The sequence below is a fragment of the Athalia rosae genome, chromosome 5 (genome assembly GCF_917208135.1).
Source record: "Athalia rosae chromosome 5, iyAthRosa1.1, whole genome shotgun sequence".
Lineage (NCBI taxonomy): Eukaryota > Metazoa > Arthropoda > Insecta > Hymenoptera > Athaliidae > Athalia > Athalia rosae.
Window position 1 is genome coordinate 5,021,424 of NC_064030.1, and position 20,269 is coordinate 5,041,692.

Consider the following 20,269-nt stretch of genomic DNA (forward strand, 5'->3'; position numbering starts at 1 on the left):
AACGTTCACGACGGTATTACCAACCCAGCGTTAATAAGTGTGGGTTTATTCACGTTTCAAAGGTTATACTCATTCGCTGTACTTTTAGACAGTTTTCTTCCCTTACGAATTTCTTTTATTTATTTATTTAAAAAAAATAAAAAATAAAAAAAATAAAGAAATTTCTCACTCTTTACGTGTATACCGCACCGCAAAGATTGCCTAGCGCGTCTCTTTCTCTTTATCTTCTCCTTCAAACTTCAAGTAGCGATCCTTTCACGGATACTCTTCATACTTCGAGTACGGTGTATGTGTACATACATACCTATATACACACACTTGATCGTCGCGATGAATAACGACGACCAATCATGCCATTTATAAAGTTCAAGTAATGAAATACATTCAACTATGTGTTTTTATTTCAAGGGTTTCTAATTTAGAGGGCGTTGAAACATAGTTTATAGACGATTGAATCATTTAATTAACTACACGAACCAACTCCCTGTGTACGTAAAAAATTTTCAAACTCAGGCCTACGATTTTTCATCCGATTTATTCTTCAGCCGATTGATTCGCTAAAATTTCACTTATTACACGTACGCTGACCGTAGTCTTAATCTTTCCTATTATCTCACCAACGGAGATAGCTATACGTGATTCAAATGACACTTCGCACTCGCGCATTGTAATTCGATCCTGGATCAACATTTCGACTGGCATAGTTGTGTGTAAACGACGTAAGAAGGATACGATGATCCGTTCGGCCCAGTTGCGCGGATATTCGTGCGTGTATTTAAGGGTCGTTTCACCGCGGTAAAGGGCGAAGGGTAGCGAACGGGGCGGAATGGGAGGGGGGGGGGGGGGGGGGACGGTAAAGGGTGAGATGGGGATGGTCGGAGAGACAGAAACAGAGAATAAGAGGGAGCGAGAGACCACAGGGAAATGCAGAGGTTGGGGTGAGTAGGTCAAACTTTACGGCCGAAGCGTCTAGACGTCGTTCTGCCCCGTTCGGAGCAGTAAAACAGTTTTAAGGGGCTGTTTTACTCGCGAACGAGCTAGACGAAGACGGACGTATTAGGGCGACGCTTCGCGAAACAAAGAAGAAGGAATTGCACCGCGATCCTTGCAAGCGCGCACACATTCACCTCTCCCCCCCCCCCCCCCCCCCCCCGCGAAAGCTTATAGAATTCCTACGATGAAATTTCGTAATTTCATGAGATTGCTCGCAAGATTACATATATATGTCGGGCTCACCTATATCGCGCAAAGCTCTCAGAAGCTCAGAGTCAAGTTTTCACTGCACTATCGATACCTGTACCCACTTCGTGACCGTTTCTTATTTTTCACCTTCTTCATTTATCGCCCTACCTTTTTCACCCTCGTTAACTAAAGTATGTAATAATTCCGGCACTCGTGCCCTTCGTTACCATCATCGTCAAGTGCATCTAATTTTGCTTCCTCTTACCGAAATTATTGAAGGGATGAATTCACGGTGCGACAGTGCAGACCGGAAGTCTTGAACTTTGGGAAAAATTGAAATTTTCTTCTTTCTGCTCATCTATTTTTATAAAAATGAACCCAAGATCGTTTGACTTTTGACTTCATTTTTTCATGTTTTTTTCTATCTCTTCATATCATCTTTTCTTTTTGCTAGTCTTTCACGCTCTTTATACAACCTAAAGACTTTAGTCAATAGTCCAGTTGGGTATTATAGAAGACAAAAAAAATAAAAAGGGAATGGAATCGTCTGTGCAGCTGTAAAAACGCTTTAAAGACCGGTTTTTGTATCGTGCAGACCTAAGGAGTACGCGAGTAGCTCGTAAAAGACGCAAACATAGAGGAAAACATTGGGTAGATAGGGATAGTTAAGCTACCTAGATCGTGATTATTATTATTCTTTTTACTATCATTGTTATTACTATATTTTATATTTTACCATTTTTTCTTTCCTATCTGTGTCGCTTCCAATGCTTTACGAAAAAAACTCGAGCAACGACGATCCTGCAATACCTAATTGTTTCTAATAGTTTCTAATCAGCGAAAATGAGCTTTCAAAAAATTTCGTCCGGTTAAAATGAGAAAAAAAAAAAAAAGGAAACATTAGTTGAATTTGAATTTTTTTTTTCATTTTCTTCTTTGACACTTACCACCATACTGCGACTATATAACTACAAAGACTCCCCGCGATACATACATAAACGCGCGTAGAGAATCTAAAAAGTAAGAGAGAAAAAGAGAAAAGAGATGAGAGGCACTTCACGACAGCTGACGAGCACCACACGTGGCCTGGTGGTAAAGGGTCAGAGTGAATGAGTGTAAACTTGAAGCATTGTGATTACAAAAAAGTACATGGAAGTGGCTATGGGTGAATACGAGTTGGCAGCTACGGTACGGTACTTTTTGAAACAGTGCACGACTTTTATATACGTACATCGGTTGATGAATTTTTAATTCTTTTTTGTTTGCAATAACTGTACGGAATTTGACAAATTCATTCGCCGCCGCGACTGATGCGAATGTCCGCACTTGATTGATTCGCTCGAAAATCGAAAGAAAATACATCGTGCACATATTTGCTGAGCTCGTATCGTGGGGTGATTGTAGATGAAAATAATTAGAAAATATTTACATGATTCGAAGCTATTCGTTATCTGAACGGAGCGTATGACCTTCGTGCCCTATTACAGATTCCAGTTTCCGTCTCTCTGTAGTTCCAACGTAATTTCAACACTTCCTACAAGCACCGGATTCGAATATTTCTGTAGCGTGAAATCAGTGCCGTTTTATGCGCTATACATGCACCTGCGGATTGTGTACACGGAAAATCATGTCCCGAATACGCGAGAAATTAAGTTTTTTTCTCTTTTAATCCCGTAAAATGTACGTTCGGATTTTCATTTTCACCCGATACGGTGTTCGCGGTAAAAGAAAAGAGACAATGGCAAAAAAAAAAAAAAATTGAAGAGATTTCGAAAGATTGTTTCGTGGGAATAAACTCGAGAGAGAGTGAAACGGAGGGAAAAAAAAAGGTATACGTGGAGAATTATCGATCAAGTATGCAACGTTATTTTACTGCATTTCGGAGTCTCGGGGTATCCAAAATCCGACATATGTCTTATCTGGGCCAAGTGTAACCTCCGTGCCCTCTCCCACACTCTCGGGGTTCTCAAATAAATTTTTCTCTCCTTTTCTATCCCTCTGAAACGAAGCTAGACACTCTCCCTTGCACTCTCGACTACTACTCGGTCAGTTAGTCTCCTATAACGTAGTCGAAGTCGTCGTCGTCGTCGTCGTAGTCGTAGTCGTAGTCGTAGTCGTAGTCGTCCATCTAAGTCACGCCTCTTGCGTCTAGTTTTCTTCTTTCCTTCACTTTTCCCTCTACGTGTATCATCGGTTTTGCTTGTCTAGCTAGGGAACGTCTAACAGCAACACGTGGTGACCGTTTTCCCTGCCTGTAGTCAAGTGTCTGGCTGGGTAGGTCGCGACCATATCGTACGTACGTGTATTACGGACACCCATACCAATCGGACTCTCGACGTAACGTTACGCTCGTATACCATAGGTATTCTCGAAAGGTTGAGAGGGAATGAGACTATGCTCGTATAAAGATTGTGTTACAGTAGTTAGCAGCTGAGGGCATACGAGATGTAGGGAATTTCTAAACGGATGCATCCCTTTCGCCTCGCAGCAGGGCTGCTGCGACGCTATAAGAAATTCTTTTACTCTTCACTTCACTACTTCTTTTCTTCCATTTAGATAGGAAATTTTGTGAAATCGATTCATTTCACTCTTTTCATACCTCTACCGTAACGCTAACTTCCTAGAATCTGACATTTCTATTATTATACAATCCTAGGTGGATTCAATGAAAAAATCACAGAATCGGTGCAGTCCCTCGTCGGGTTAATTTAGTTAGATTTGTGCCGTCGAAGCGATCTAAATTTTTTTGTTTCTCGTTAAAAGTCATGTTTTTAGCTGACGGCTGCATCCGATTAAATCGTAGCGAGCGACTCAATGGATGCTCGAAATTAAAAGGAAAATGATTCTTAACGTTTTATAGCACGTGTATATATACATCGTCAAGTTTCGTACCGGTGAAAACTGGAAAGTCCTGGTTTAAACCCGGCGGATATCAGTTTATGGACTTTTCCGTCTAGCCCCCTGTGAGCCAGCCGCGTAGCTGCTGCTGCTGCTGGATGCTGTTAGAGACTGTAAAATTTTTACTGCGAATTGTCTGCAGACCTAGTCCAACGGTATTATGACTATAAAAATATAAAACAACGCGAATGGCCAAGAAAAACATGTCTAGGTCAGGAATTTTATTATTTAGGCCACAACGTTCCTTCCGACGAACGATTAACTCGGATCGCTGAGCGTCCGATGGAAGAATTAGTGGATCGTTTCATCGATTCAACGGAAACTTGAATTAGAATTATTATCCGGCCGAAAATTGGCGTATTTTGTTAACCTCGAACTTTTGTCGCGTGTCGCGACCTCCCGAGGATCCGGTTCCAATTTTACCTGGAGATAGGCGTCGCGCCGTCAGGTTAACGTTGTTACGTCTGCGGTGCAAAATGATCGGTAATTCGATACCTTACACCCAACAGACGAAGATCGAGTGTGCCGGGATCGGTACGACGAATTTATAAATTTCATATCAATCGAAGCATTCGAATCGAGCCTGTAGATGTGGTTATCCGAGACTGGAAGACGAACAATAGTCCCGAAGACGAAATTTTTGTCGGTCTATCGTAACGTGGTGTATACGCGGTGCGAAGTGGTCGGAAGTTCGCGCCTTTGAAATATTTTCACGACAAGTATATGGGTCCTCGTTGTTTTTTTTTCTTTTTTTTTTTTATCCCGAAGACAATCTTTAACCGACGAGTAAAGATCAACCCCACAATCCGAGGCCAACTGTTGAGTTTTATCACCCCGAGAGGATGAGATAGGCCACATGTGTCGGTCTCATTCCCGCACCCTTCGCTCTGCGACGGTCTTTACTCTCGTCTAGCGATGACAAAAAATACCGAAAATGATAGCGCGGCCATCTTTAGACAGTGACGTTTGTGTGGGAACACATGTGTTATGGATATATTCCTAGAGACGTGGTGCTGCTGCCGACGCTGCAGCAGCTTCGTCGAATGCAACTGCTGCGGCAACTTCATGAGAAGAAAATGAAGAAGAAAAAGGGAAGGGGGAATTCGGAGGGACGCGGAACGTCGATGTGTGCACGGTGTCTTAAAACATACGTACAAGTTGCCTTTCGTTACCATAAACTTTTAGCCCGGATCTAAGGAGTCGAAATTAAACTTAACGATCGGACTTTTTCGTGTTTTCAAATTTTATACGACACTTGGATAGTAGACTATTTTTTTTTTTTTGCATCGGACGATGCGCTCTGTTGTAAATTAATGGGTAACGGTGGATGGTTCGTGTCACTGTCACCTCATAATACATTCGGAGCGATACGAGTCGACTTGTCCGAAATATTTTCAGTCTAATTTTGATATCGACTATTGTAGATGTTGCGTGCCCGTTCGGGATAGGTATGCAGTAGAAAGATTTATTCGTCAACCAACGGTATTGAAAAAAATTATAACATTTTTGTTTGCAAACGGGCAAGAAAATGGAAGGGAGAAAAACGCATACTCCTTTTTTCGACGTATTATAATACCGTACAGGGGAACCTGAGAAATTCAGATCTCTAGAAAACAATTTGTGGAATCTTAGCCTGTTTGAAAGCCCGACAGATTTTTACTCGGGAGTCAGATTTCGTGTCGGGACACTTTGAAAAATTGCCTGGTGGATAGGGTTTTCGACATTTGAGTAAAAATCTCCGAAAAGTGAGTGATAAATTGAACGCAGCTGCCCAGCGAAACCAAACCGACGTTTAAGGGTTAGTGGCACACGTGACTCGGACACCCTAGAACCAAAACAAAACCGAAGCGTAATAGAAGAGAAGCAAAAAACTAAACTGAAAAACAAACAAAAATTAAAAATATCTGTTCGGAAATTTAGAAAAAAATATTTTGACAGTTGATTGTTCGAGTTGGCTATTAGCTTCCGATATTCCGCGATCGTTGAAACTGCGGTAGTGTGTAACATACACGTGGTTAGTTTTTTTATTCATACAAATCTACCGTAAAAGGGGATATTAGCGAAGCAATTAAGCGTCAACTATAAATACATCTATACCATATATATTTGTACACGAATAGAATTTTTCTTTTTTCAAGTAAAAATCGTGGAAACGCTTACACATGTGTACCGTGGATTTGACGAACACGTATATATGTATGCGCGTTCGTATAATATTTGTTTAGATATTTGAATAAGTATACAGCTATAACATATGTGTTGTGTATATATATACTAACGGCGTAGCTACGGCGTCGGCCATGACGTCATCATGTCCGTTGGGCTAGGTCGCGGCGCCCGGCACCCTCCTCTCAACATCCCCTGTACTCCCCCTGAATTTCCTCCCCGCGCCCACCTACCTTACCCCCATCGGTTCTCTTTCGTGCCGAAAAAAAAGAAAGGCTCGCAGAAAGGACGCCGGGCGTCGTGGCGCTCTTTGGCTGATCAATACACCGCCTCGTACGCCGACGGACACGCATGTGCAGGGCTCTTCTTTCGCGAGTATTATTTTGCTTTTTTTCCCAGTTTTTGTATTTTTTTTTTTTTTTTCGTTATTTATTTTATTTTTTATTTTTTTTTTTTATTTTTTTTTATTCTACATCATTTTCTTCTTTCTCGTTCTATTCCTTCCTTTTTTCTCCACTTTTTTACACACATATATAAAGTACGTATACTCTCTTCCCTTCGATCTCTCTCGCTATATCTCCACTTCTCCCTCCATTCCTTCTTTTCTCTTTTTCTCATCCACCCACTCGCCTCTCATCTCTCTTCTATTCCTGAATTTTTTATTTCTTCGTACTTTTTTGATTTTTTTCGCCCCCTACGAATCCACCCTGGCGGCCACCTCGACCCCGACGCTCCTCCACCCACCGCACGGCGTCCGTTTGTATAGCAGTTCGTCGTCGTCTATGTACACCTATATACAATACATACATATACATATATAGAATATATAACATACCTACGTACAATATATACCTAGGTATGTACATGTATATCTGGTGGTTGCGTTCTCCGCGGTTGCTCGACGTGGTACCAAGCGCTATATATCTGCGAACCGACGTCCGCAACCCCCGAGAATGGCGCGACATTATATAAATCTCTATGTAAGACTTGATACATATGTATAGATTTGGTATATGGAAAGAGGTTGCTATCGATAGATATCTTGAGCGAAACTGTTGACGAAAAATTAAATTTTTCGTCATAGATGGAAAGGCAACATAGGTATCGGACGCGTTCGCATCCGAAGCTCAATGTTGTTCTAGGAATGAAATTAGGATGAGAAACAAGTTGTCGTTGAATAACCTTCGATTCGGCAAAATTGATTTTTTATTTATCGCATTCGTTCCATTCATGGCAATCCTCTTTTTCCATCAATGGACCATTCAGTTTTCGTCGGTGAACCACCGAAATAATGAACTTGAAATTCCGCGGTCTATCCATGGAAATTCGCCAAGCAACACATAATACCTATGTAACCTCCACCCTTCCCTCGCCCACCCCTTGCCGCTGCGCGAAGAGTAAGGAGCAAAGAAATTTTTCTTCATCATTTTTAAGCATAAATTCAAGATAGAAGAAATGTTATCACGAATCATTGAAATTTTGACATATCACGTAGGAAATCATCAACTAGTGATTCACGTCTACTACCGGTCTAAGGTGAACGTACAGGCTGGCAAATGGGAGTCGAATAATTTTTTCAAAATCTGATCATGAGGAAAGAATAGGGAAAAGAATAAAGGACCGGGAGGGACTCTTCTCAATGGGTCGAACTGCCCATTGTAGATATATATTCAGGTGAATACTTTCTATATGTATCCGTACGTATTATATCCATGTACCTTGACACTGCAGGGTGCAACGTGGGTGCAGCAGGATATTATTCGGTACACCGTAGACGCGAGAATCTTCTTCAGCATCTTCGTTTTAATCTTAATCCGTAATAGCTTATCCACTTATTGTGTACTTCGCACGTCCAGTTCTACCTTCTATTTTTTCCATCTTGTACGTACGACGGGTACGTATGGACAGTTTAAAGTTTACGAGTCGTAGCCGTCGACGTCCAGATCGACCGCGTCCCCGTAGCTGTTTTTTTTTTTATAATTCCTGTCCGAGGATCGAGCCGGAAGGATTTTTTTCTGATTTCCTAAAACGTAAGTAACCCTGAAAAAAGACACCCCCCTCCCTCCCCCCACCACCCACTCCATTCATCGACACTGCACACGTCGTGCCGACGGTCCTCCCGCACCCTTAGTTGAAGTTGGACATGAAGAAGAGAAAAAAACCATATCCTTCCTAGTTTTTCTTCAAAAATCTTTCACTGCAGGACGTATACGTCAGTGTGGGCAGAGTCTGAGAATCGTTCACCCCTCGAGTAGGAGGATGGACGGGACATTACTGTCCTGTATACTTTCCTGTACACTTTCTCACAAGGATGATCCAACTAGGACGTTCTACACTCGCCACCTGTAGCCCTACGGCACACACCCCTCCACGGGTCATCATTGATCTAAATATAGAATTTTCCCACCACCCCGTCTGTCCGTTCGTCCATCTTTCCATATCCCTCCGGACTGTCCTCATTTCATCTCCTCCCACACCTCGGAACCGCTGTGTCTACACGCTTGTATAGGTATACGTCTCACATTCACCCTCGTCCTACTGGACCACTCGGTCAAGGACCAATACTTGCCTGAAACACCAGAAGTTGGACGAAGACGGAGCGAGTAGACGAAGAGGGGAAACAGAAGAGAAAAAAAATTAAAGGATGACCCCCATTTCCCTTCCCAGGACCCCTTCAGACGTAATTCTGTCTGGATGTCCCCGTCACCTTCTTCCTCCCTCGTTCTTCTTTCCATGCACACGACGACGAGTCCCCAGACGATGTCGTCGTCTGGAAAACTACCACCTTCGACCGCAACCCCCACCCCCTATCCGAAAATTGTGTATACACACTTTTTTTTTCGGGCGTGTATAAGCGTACGTTGTGTCCACGTCGAATGGAAGGCACCCCCGCGTCGGTTTACTGCTTCCAAATTTTTCCCGACGCATCGTATACGGTTTGTAACGCGTGTGGTCGACAATCCGTGGGACCGGGTGGCCATCGTCTTACGTGTAGTCCGCTGCACTGACCAACGCGCTCGTCTTTCAACCCCCTTACGTATTCCGACGGGGAATACCAACGATAATTTGATCCGGATATATTTTTGCGCCGTGAAATTTTCACGGCAGCGTAAAGATTCATTTACTTGTTTCGAGATATCTCCTCATCGCGACGCTGTGGTGCAGCTTTGAGAAATTCTTCGCTGCGGTCTGACCACTCCGCACCGTTCCTACATTTTTATCCTGGTCAAAGGTTCTCCCGCGGTACAGGAGAGGACGGTATTCAACGTACAAGGTATACGGCGGAGAGTGGAGAGAAAATATTCCCACTTGAGACAAGATTTCGTAATCCGAAACTTGTTCGGGTGAACCGAAGCACGAAGTCTGTCCGGGCGCGTTCATCACCATAGAAACATTGGAACGAGATGCTCAAGGTCACACCCTCGCCACCCCGGCGCCCTCGACGTCGCCACCCTACTCCCTCGTTTTCCTCCCCTTTCGCCCCGTCATTCAACCTACACCCCCGAATACAACCCGCTGACACTGTGACGCGCTCGTCTGTGTTGTGTCTAGACCATCGTGCAATTCAACCCTGATACTGGTAACTAAAGGGGGGTAAACATCCCTCTCGTTCATACGTGGAAACGATTATTCACTTGGTTAATTCCAATGTGAATATATTTTGAATCGATTTTCACCGACCTGTTTTTTTTTTTTTACTCCTTTTTTTCTCTTTTTTCAACGTTATTATCGCACGACGTACTCATCTGTGGCTTCGCAACTGTTTATACCGTGCACCTTAATAGAGAAATTGTTCAACACCGGATCTCTTGAAGTTTGTACTTAATTGCCGCGATATATAGTCGAGGAGATCAAGTTAGAGGCGAATGAGAAGCTTTTACGTCAATGTAGCCGTAGTGTAAAGGTGTTGCAAGTGTTGCGATTACTTTACAATTTTTTTATTTTTTCTATTTTTTCCAGACTCGTGCACTTTGGCAGTTCTCGGTATTGAGATTTTTATTATTTACCCGCGCACAGTCGCGCAGTACGTGTCCGTATGCATATGAATACATACTATATGTATTTAGTTGCGGCAATTATCGGCAATTAAAATTCTACCGCTACATTTATTCTGATTAGCGTAATCGCTCCGAAGAATCAAGCTGTATTATTACACTCCCGTGATTTCTTCGCATATACGTATACGTGCACGCGCACACGCGCGACTGCGTGTACCTATACCGTTCACATTTAATACACCTGTATAGGCGTGAACAAGTGACAATTACCGGGAAAACTGTCAACAGACTAATTAGGGAGAAAAAAAAAATCAGGCATATATGTGCATAATAATTACGTTACATGCGAGATAGAGATTATACATAATTGATATACCTTTTACTTGTTATTATCGGTGTTTATGTATTATTTTTTTCCTCTTTGTTTCAGCAATGCAACCCTCACGAAAAAGATGGAGATTATTGGGGCGGTGGGCGCACAGCGAAACAGGGCTACGAGGTAAGGGAGAAACTTTCAAATTCCAATAGATTCAGCACACTGCTAATCGCTGAAAAATTCACGTTCATTCTATTTGGTCAATCTTAGCATTTTTTGTTACAGGCCAAGATGAACGCCGATCACAATCAGCTGCAAAAAGGTGAGCGATATATTTCGAAAAATCTTCCACCCATATATTACATGTATATCATGTATATTCATGGAAGTGATTCAAATTTTTAATGCATTTTTTCCTATCCATAAATTGGCTCATTCCACGCCGGTATATCATCTCGTCGTAGAGATATCTTTGATGAGAAAAAAAATAAATTCATGTCGTTGATTATTCTCATTTAATAACTCATTTAATAATTTCATTGATCAATTTGACGTCTGTTCACTTGACATAAAATTGAAAATTGAGCATAATTCATTTCGCGGTACGTGTACGCGTTGTATACGCGCACACTGAAATAATAAATTTATTTTCTCACGTGTACTGTCGTCCCTAATCGCGGTGTGACGTCACGAATGCAAAATCACAACCGGTTCTTCTGACCACGTATGTATTTTATGTAGGTATACACGTATATTCCTTGTTTATATACCTACATACGCATATATTTATAACGCATATCGTAAAGACAAGCTTTACAAAGTGAGACTTGATTTAAAATGGCTCTTCGTCTGTACGATCTTCTCTCTCGACGTGCGTCGATGTCGGTATAATGTGCGTGTGGGTCGCGACCTGTCGTAAAGAATTTGCGTTCGGGCCATTTCCTGTTTGGTGGTTCAGCTGATTTTATCTGTAGCGTTTCAAGGTCGTCTAACGTTCCGCTTCAAGTGATGCATTTCGATTTCAATTAATTAAACGTTATGGACGTACAATGTTCGTACGATCGACAACGTGTTCGACTCACAGTATGTAGATCGTTAGATCTCGACGAATTATTTGATTGAGGTTTGTTTTTGAATATTTTATAATTTATGTGTAGTTTTTTTGGTACATCAACCATGTAGCGTGATAGAACGAGAAGGGAGGGGTTATAGTGGTCCTTTTAAAAATTTCAAAATCTTTATAAATTCCATCGCTATTTTGTACTATTTGGTAGACGATTATAATAATAGAGGCTAAAATGGCTCGAGGGCGAACGGAGCCGAACCTGGGACGTAGATTTGGGCATCATGCGATCTGTGCATTAAGGGGAAATTTCCCCTCTCCCCTCGCCCCGCGATCATTCTTTTCTTTCTCTCTTCCTATTCGTGTCTCTTTTTATTTCTCATACTCGCTATATTATACGTTATACGTACACGTACGTATATGCTATACGCGACTTTATAGGAAGTTTTCTTGCGCAACGAACACAGATCGGCTAGGGAATGAACTCGAATACCTCGAAATCGCCTCCAGCTATTCTGATATACGCGCCGCTTTTGTGTATGTGTATATAGCCGTGGATGAAATACATAAAATATACATACGAGTCCAAAATTATTTTCAATAAATATCGAATATATAGTACGTAACGACGTTTTAACAAATTTATTTCAAATGACTAATTTACGCCGTATACGTATAACCCGCGCGCGACCCCTGATCTATAGCATATTTTACTATATCATTACGCTCGTAAAATAAAGCAATTTTGATTTCAATTTCAATTCGAGCCGTCCAAAATAGATGAGCGAATTACTTATGTCCGGGTAAAGAAGCAAAAAAGAATTAAAATTACAAGTAATAATAACAATTTGCTACCGTATTCACTCCGGTCGATCATTACTTATATATTTATTTAAAATTATACAACGTATATAGCACACATCTCATAATACATATATATACGATATACTTTTCGAGATACTTCTCGCGATACATGATATTTATATGTGCCTACCTAGATATGTATTATTATATAATTTAATGTTCGGGTTAACGGGATCAGACTTTGAGAAGAAAATATACGTATATTATACGAGATATACGTAGACACACACATCTACTCGTACGAAATGAATCTCGAAATGTTTAAACACCATCAAATTAAGCTGTCACATTGGACTTTGTACTATCAATATTTTGTATACATAGATAGTAAAAAGATAGGATCTATTTGTGGTGTACCAATTATCGTTAATTTTTGATCATTTTTTCTCTGTTTTTCTTAACTGTATACATTACATACTTGAATTTCACGATGTATACGTGAAAAATATATTCTTATTTAGTTTAAAAAATAATGCAGCTTGAATTGAATTTTTTTCGAAGTTGAGAAGAAAGTAAAAATAATACATACGGTATGAATTATTACGTATTTGAGTCATAAGTTGATAGTGCGAATACATAGTAGGAGGTAGCCCACTCGTTTTTTAAATAAATAATTAATCAAGTGGGATACTTCCAGCAATAAAAATTTTTTTGTGGTCCAAAATCATAAAAAACATCTCAAAATTGTCGATTATGATTGTTTTTTACTCGTTTACTGTTCAAATTTTTGTCCTATTATTTTTGTATTTCAAGTATAAAATCGAAAAATCACATGCTCTTTCTTTGAGTTAAAATTGAAGTTGAGTAGCCAGCAGCGTAGCGCTTTGTTGTGAGACGTCACCTTCGGGGCTAAGCAGAGGTGACGCCCCACAACAAACCGCGCGACCGTGGCTACTTGACTCCAGCAAAGCTCGGGCTCGTTGGTAAATTGAAGAATTCGAATATTTCGACCCATGCATGGATTGCGACGAATCAAAGTGGGTCTACGACTAAAGCCAATCGATATGTCTTAATTTTTCTGCTCCCAACAGCTGATAATTCATGATTACTTGATCGATTGCACGAGTAGATGATTTTATCTTTCAGATTTGGATTCCTGAGCTGATTATACGTGAGATTACCCTTGAAAAGCCAAAAAAAAAAATCGATTTTTGGGCCAAAAGTAAAGTAGTTTATAAATTGATTGTATTACACTTTTTTTACGTATTTTGACCTCAGGAATCCGAATCTGAAAGAAAAATTGATCTATCTATAAAATTGACCGAATTATCGCCAATTTTCATCTTTTTGGGGTCAAAAATGAAAAATTGATCTTCTAATCTATTTTAATGTAATTTGAACTCAAGAATCCGAATCCGGAAGTAAAATTGATCTATCTTCAAAAATGACCGAGTTATTTCCATTTTTTCGCATTTTTTGGCATAAATTTGAGGATATCTCAAAGGGAAAAAATCGTAGCTCAATTTGGACAACGGATTCGTGTTCCTGAGGTCAAAAAACATAAGAAAAGTGCTATACGATCAATTTAAAAAAATAAAAAATTTTGGTCAAAATTTGAGATTTTTCCAAGGGGTACCCCTTACGATTTTTTCAAATTTTTGCCAAAAATTTTTATTTTTTAAAATTGATCGTATGGCACTTTTCTTACGTATTTTGACCTCAGGAACACGAATCCGTCGAGAAAATTGAGCTACGATTTTTTCCCTTCGAGATATCTTCATTTTTATGGTAAAAAATGCGAAAAAATAGGGATAACTTGGTCATTTTTGCAGATAGGTCAATTTTTCTTCCGGATTCGGATTCCTGAGCTCACATTAAATAAAGATAGATTAAAAAATCAATTTTTTATTTTTGACCCCAAAAAGATGAAAATTGGCGATAACTCGGTCAATTTTATAGATAGATCAATTTTTCTTTCAGATTCGGATTCCTGAAGTCAAAATACGTAAGAAAAGTGTAATACAATCAATTTCTAAACTACTTTACTTTTGGCCCAAAAATCGATTTTATTTTTGGCTTTTTAAGAGTGATCTCACTTATAATTACCTCAGGAATCCAATTCTGAAAGATAAAATCATCTACTTATGCAATCGATCGAGTAATCATTAGGTGAAAAACATTTTTTACTCGATATTTTGAGGTAGCCCACTTGTTTTTTGAATAAATAATAAATCAAGTGGGGTACTTTCAGCGAAAAAATTTTTTTCAACCCACCCTAATACATAGCGCATGATTAGTGTATGCGCTGCGCCTTCTAATGGCACGTAGACAGCTCGTGTGTTATGTAAAAGGGTGAGACATAAGAAAAAGAAAAAAAAAAAAAAAGAAGAGGAAGAAAGATAAAAAGTGTACGGTAACATTGGCAGTGAAAACGGTTATGGAAACATGATTCTCCTTTTATGATCTTAGACGCTGATTACTCAATTTCTCTGGCAGTTAAGAAAAAATGGCAGCCTTATAACACATATGTATGTATATAACTTCAACGCCTAGGTCAATGCTAGAAAACCACGTTGGCTAGTGCAGGCTCTATGCTTGGCATACACCTATATCGGATATAGATTTTACTACACCTTTCTATTCCATGTGATTTAGCGCACATGTATTCATACATGATTCTATGTATATCTAATCGCATAAGGTACGTGCATAACTGCTTATTCAAAATCGAACGACGCGTGAACGGGGCATTCCGGTGACGATGAAAATGTACGACGATCAGATCGATTCCGATCCTCCGCGTCATTAAAAACTTCTCTCTTTCAGGACGGCCCGATTCATTCTCCAGTATCTCATTCTTCTTCCTCTTCTTTTTATTCATTTATTTAATTCCTTTTTTTTTCTCAATTTTCGGATAGATGCCGTTCCATTCTTTGATGGTAATTACTCAACTTGGTCTCGGGCTTAATTGAGGGTCCGTTCTTGGACGCACGCGGCGGGTGTACAGGTGTGCGTACATACGTACGTATGCGTGAACGGATTGTAATTTTGAAATGCTGAAAGGCGGAAGAACTTTCAATGCTGTATAACCCGGGAATCCAAGTTCAAACTATATTTTATTCACCGAGATTTTCTCGCCCGTAATTATTCATGTGACAGGGGAAGAAATTTCAGAAAATCTTCTCAAATTTAATCAGCGAGAACGTCTAGCAAAAATTTTTAATATTTATAGGTAGAGACTTATACTAGATTTGAACGATACATTTTTAGCGGATGATGAAATATTTAACCTTTGAAATTTTACCAATATACAGACGTATGTGTGTACCCGATCCTCGCCGTTGATCAGCTACATAAATGGCAGAAAATTAATTTCGATATTTTACAATCGATTCGTTTCGATCGGAGGTATGATAATCGTGGCGAGGTATTTTTGATTGAATTCTCTCTCATTCTTCCCGTTAAAATGTTTAATGAATTTTTATCGGACGTTGAATTCGTCGAGAGAACGAAATGCACGCTGGACGAAAAATGGTCAAGCTCGGGGCCATCCGGTAGCAGCGAGGTAAAACCCTTGCATCCGTATCAAAGGACACCGCGTCTTCTATGATGATGGCCGGTGCATTAAAGTCATGCACCTGTTATACCTCCTCGCTGCTGCTGCTGCTACTGCCACGGCGTCGCGACGCAAACCGAGGCAAGGCAACTCAACACTTTAATATATATAGAGGTACAACACTCCGAAAGAGATGCGGTGGTGGACGACGGACGTACAAGAGGTATATAGAGAATGGCTACCGTCGGGGCTACCTGCAGTCATGGGGGACTCCTGAGGTAAAGGCTGGATGTTGCAGCAGGGCTGCCGGTGGAGGAGCAGAGTCACTCTCGGCCTGTAGCAGTATTTCATGTTTTTGCGTCTACTGCAAAGTTTACTGCCAATTAAAACTGTCTGTGGGTCCCCACTGATGATGTGAAGGTCCCCCTTTCGAACTCAGAGGCCCCGACGAACGTACGCGGGTCCGTATCGAACGCTTCGTGTAAATATGGAAATTTAATATCAACATACAAAAATTTTTTGGATCGAATTTTTTTTTTTTGTTTCCATTCTTTTCTCAAATTCTTCAAAAATTTATCGAAAGTAATTTCGCAGATTGAACGATTGGCTTTTGCTTTTTCATTCGATGTAGGTATACACTCGAATTCCCATACTGAAAATTAATATGCCCGGAGGAGGGTAAAGAGAAAAAAAAATTGATAGGATACATCCCATACGGATATGCGTGTAATTTTTATAGCTACGATTACACACGTACTTCGCCCGATTGTCAAGGTCGATTGCCGATTTTTTCGAGTATCTGCATGCAGCTAGGACCGGTTTTAGAAACGCGTGTGGGTATCGGTATGCACATACGTGTATCGAGTATTCGGATAGATCAATTTTACGTACATGTTTAGGTTGTACGTATGTGTATGTGCACGTATTTACGTTGAACACCTTATATAACGTCGCGTAACCTTCCAACTCAAAAATGCAGCCGGTTATCTACTGACCGAATATTCGCATTCGGATTAAGGTGCATTAATTATCGATTCGAGGACAGTAGATTTTATACTAGCCAAAAATTATCATCAGACTTTATATTATTTTGTGTTATTTTATTTTATTTCACACGATTTTTCTCTTACGTGTTATATGTATGCGATCGGAGGAGCATCGAGGACTTTAAATATCAAAATACCTTTTCGTCGCGTTTTTAAGATTATTTTTCACAATGTCGAAGCTGCACCACAGCTTTCAACCACTACCGCATTTAATATCACTTACGTGGTATATTGTGCCTTATTAATTGACTTCGCAAAAACCACCTATAAAATTATCGATGCAACACATGAGTTGGATAGGTCATGGTTTTATTTATTAATTACAGGTTTGAGTGGCCGATTTCAAACATATATAAGTATCATATACATCGAACTAATTGAATTTATTTTTAGGCGTGTGTATAACTTTCGGAGAGGTTCATTTTCGTTCTAATTTATATATAGGTACATATTAAATTGAATTCTTTTCGCGAATCTCTCCTTGGATCCGGTGACCAAAATCACGGAAATAACATTGCGTTATTGATCTTATTCAATGCCAATGAGGTATTCAATAATCCGCCGGAATATATAAATAGATGTTTACAATAATGCATTTTTTGTGCAATCGATGCAACTTTTCATATCCATCCTTGTTTCGCTAACCACTACCGGTTTGTGACTAAATACAGATAATGAAAATAATTTTAGTTGAAGAGGGGAAAAAAGAGACGAAAAAAAGATAATGAAATATCATAAATAAAAAGTTGCAGTCTCAGCTATTAGTTTATATTATTTTATTTCAGACAGCAAACTACGTGGACTACGTGATCAGTCTGTGTTCGTTGTTCAACTAGTTCGGATCAAAAATCCTTCGAATTTTCATGATCGATTTTAATGAAGTGCAATAAAAATCTAAGTGTTCGATATCTCTTAGGTGATCGAAGATATCGGACGAATGTATCAAAAATTTGTATATTATTCAAAACCTTATAGTAACTCGTTGAAATGTGTTTCCAGTGGTGATAATTGGTCATCGAGTAACTGACCTACGCGAAAGAAAGACGGAAAGAAAGAAACAAAAAAGTACCAGCAAGAAGCAAACTACTGTGTGAACTTGCAGTTTTTACCATTTGTTTTTTTCTTTTCTTTTTTGTACCATCTTCTTTTCACACGACACACTATGTTGCTGGAATTACAACTTGACTATATAGGTTAATAATTATTTACTGTTTATAATTATCTTGCGTAAAAATAGTTTGCCGGTTCTTTGGATCGTCTCACTTTACATACATTTCTTTCCTGTTTCTTTTTGTCTTCCCTTTTAAGATTTTTTGTTTCCGATTTTTTGTACGGTGATATGAACCGATTAAAAAAAATGAAAGGATATCGAATGATTAGAAATTCATGAAAATTAGAAAAAATTAACGCCAAACGTTAATTGTGGACGCAACGCGAACCAGTCCCGCGATAGCGATGGTCAACTCGTTCGTGTCAAAGTAGACACTTAGTCGGGACTTGTGAGCACATCCTATATATTTTATAGTGTAAATGCGTGTACATATATATATATACATACGATATACCATAAACTATATAGACATACATCGCGTACTATATAAGCGTCAACGCGTGACAGAGTAGAAAAACAATTCCATGTGTACAATGAAAATAATTGTTCAATTCCCACGCCCATCAGTACGGTAATTGTAAACCATCACAAGATGACAAAGAGGCTCTTTAACGCTCAAACAATGCATAAAACTAGCTACCGTTTCGCCTTTTTGCTACTTATATTTGGTCGTTTTTTTCCAACTACTAGTTGCAATAATTTATTTATCATTCCTGCGTAGTGATACGAAGAAGTTAGTTTCGATCTGATTCATTCCGCAATCACTTCCATGAACAGGGAAAATTTTGCATCTAAGATATCGACGCCCGTGATTGCATCGGTGAAAATAGCTGAATCGAAACGCACCGTCGTTTGAGAGAATCGTTCAGTTGAGGAGATGAAATTAAATCTAATTTTATAGTTTTCATAAATTAAAGGAGAATGAAACTTGCCAACTTCATTACACATGCACAGGGAGTTACGGGTTGTAAGGTATGACGTCATGTGTACCATCGTAAAACTACTCTTCAGACCATATGTTGCCCACGCACGTTGAATACGTGTACGTGTAAATATATATACGTACTTAACGTGCGTGTATCTTTTCATATGTGTGTGAATTACTGGCCACTCGACTCGCAGTGGGTTACCATTTCAAACCATGGCCAACAACTCTAAAACCGAGCGGTAGAACGACGATGAGAATGAAAAAAAAAATAAATAAATAAATTTAAATAATTCAATCGATTAAAATTGACGAAAATGAGCAAAAAATCGATAAATGAATCAGAATCTCTATGGGTACGGAATATATAACGTGGATACTACATCGGATGATCCGAACCGCAGACATTTGATTTTTTTGCGTTTCTCGATCGGTTCGGTGATATCGACGGACCGATAGTTTTCCGAAGAGTATTAACATAGTTTTAATACGCGGTTAACAATTAGTTAACGAACGTATCACGTCTGACCCCCTTTACGTCTGATGCAAATGACGTCTTTTTATTCGGATTCTATAATACGTATATGGTGTAGACATTATTTACCGAGGTACGCGTACTTTCAGCGGCGTCATTATGTCGTTAATAAGAATTTTTAAAACTTGTTTTTAAACACAACGGTTATTAACGCACGCGGTGTACAACGATCGGCGTGAAAGACTCCATTGAAGGGAAAAAAAAAATGGAAAAACCAAATAAAATAAAATGAAAGAAAAGAAAAGAACTAAGATAGATAAAAGAAAAAAAAAAAAATGAAGAAAAACTGAACAGAGATTGCCAATATCTTGAGCATTAACGTAGAATGTCTAATGACAGAGGTTGTACCCGTGCCCGTTGCAGGTTCAGCCGTCCTTGCAACTGTAAAGATCCTTGCCCCTTGCGCATATGTTCCTGCAATAGCCAGAGGTAGTGGATGTATAATTGCGTCAGTAAAATGACAGGAGGTCGTCTCGACACACATAGAAAATAGTCGCGTACTACAGGGATCTATGATATTTATTCACCTGTGTATTCATCTATGTATAAATGTTATAAATGTTACAAGTAGTCTGTATAGACATAACGTATAACTAATTGATCTTTCCAGCGAGCTTGAACCTGATAATTATCATTTACATATATGATTACGTATCAACGCGCGCGTGT

The 20,269-nt window shown here is 39.5% G+C and overlaps 1 protein-coding gene across 5 annotated transcripts in view; it reads left to right on the forward strand.

Moving 5' to 3' along the window:
- Nucleotides 1–20,269, forward strand: part of LOC105689160 (zinc finger protein rotund-like) — a 102,042-nt gene that overhangs the window by 46,369 nt on the left and 35,404 nt on the right. For 4 of the 5 annotated variants that reach the window (XM_020854135.2, XM_020854136.2, XM_020854137.2 and 1 more), the window contains exons 3-4: nucleotides 10,675–10,743; nucleotides 10,831–10,882. In XM_020854135.2, the coding sequence (XP_020709794.1) occupies nucleotides 10,675–10,743; nucleotides 10,831–10,882 (121 nt within the window). The remainder of the gene's footprint in view (nucleotides 1–10,674; nucleotides 10,744–10,830; nucleotides 10,883–20,269) is intronic. The other variant, XM_048655304.1, reaches the window with a different exon arrangement.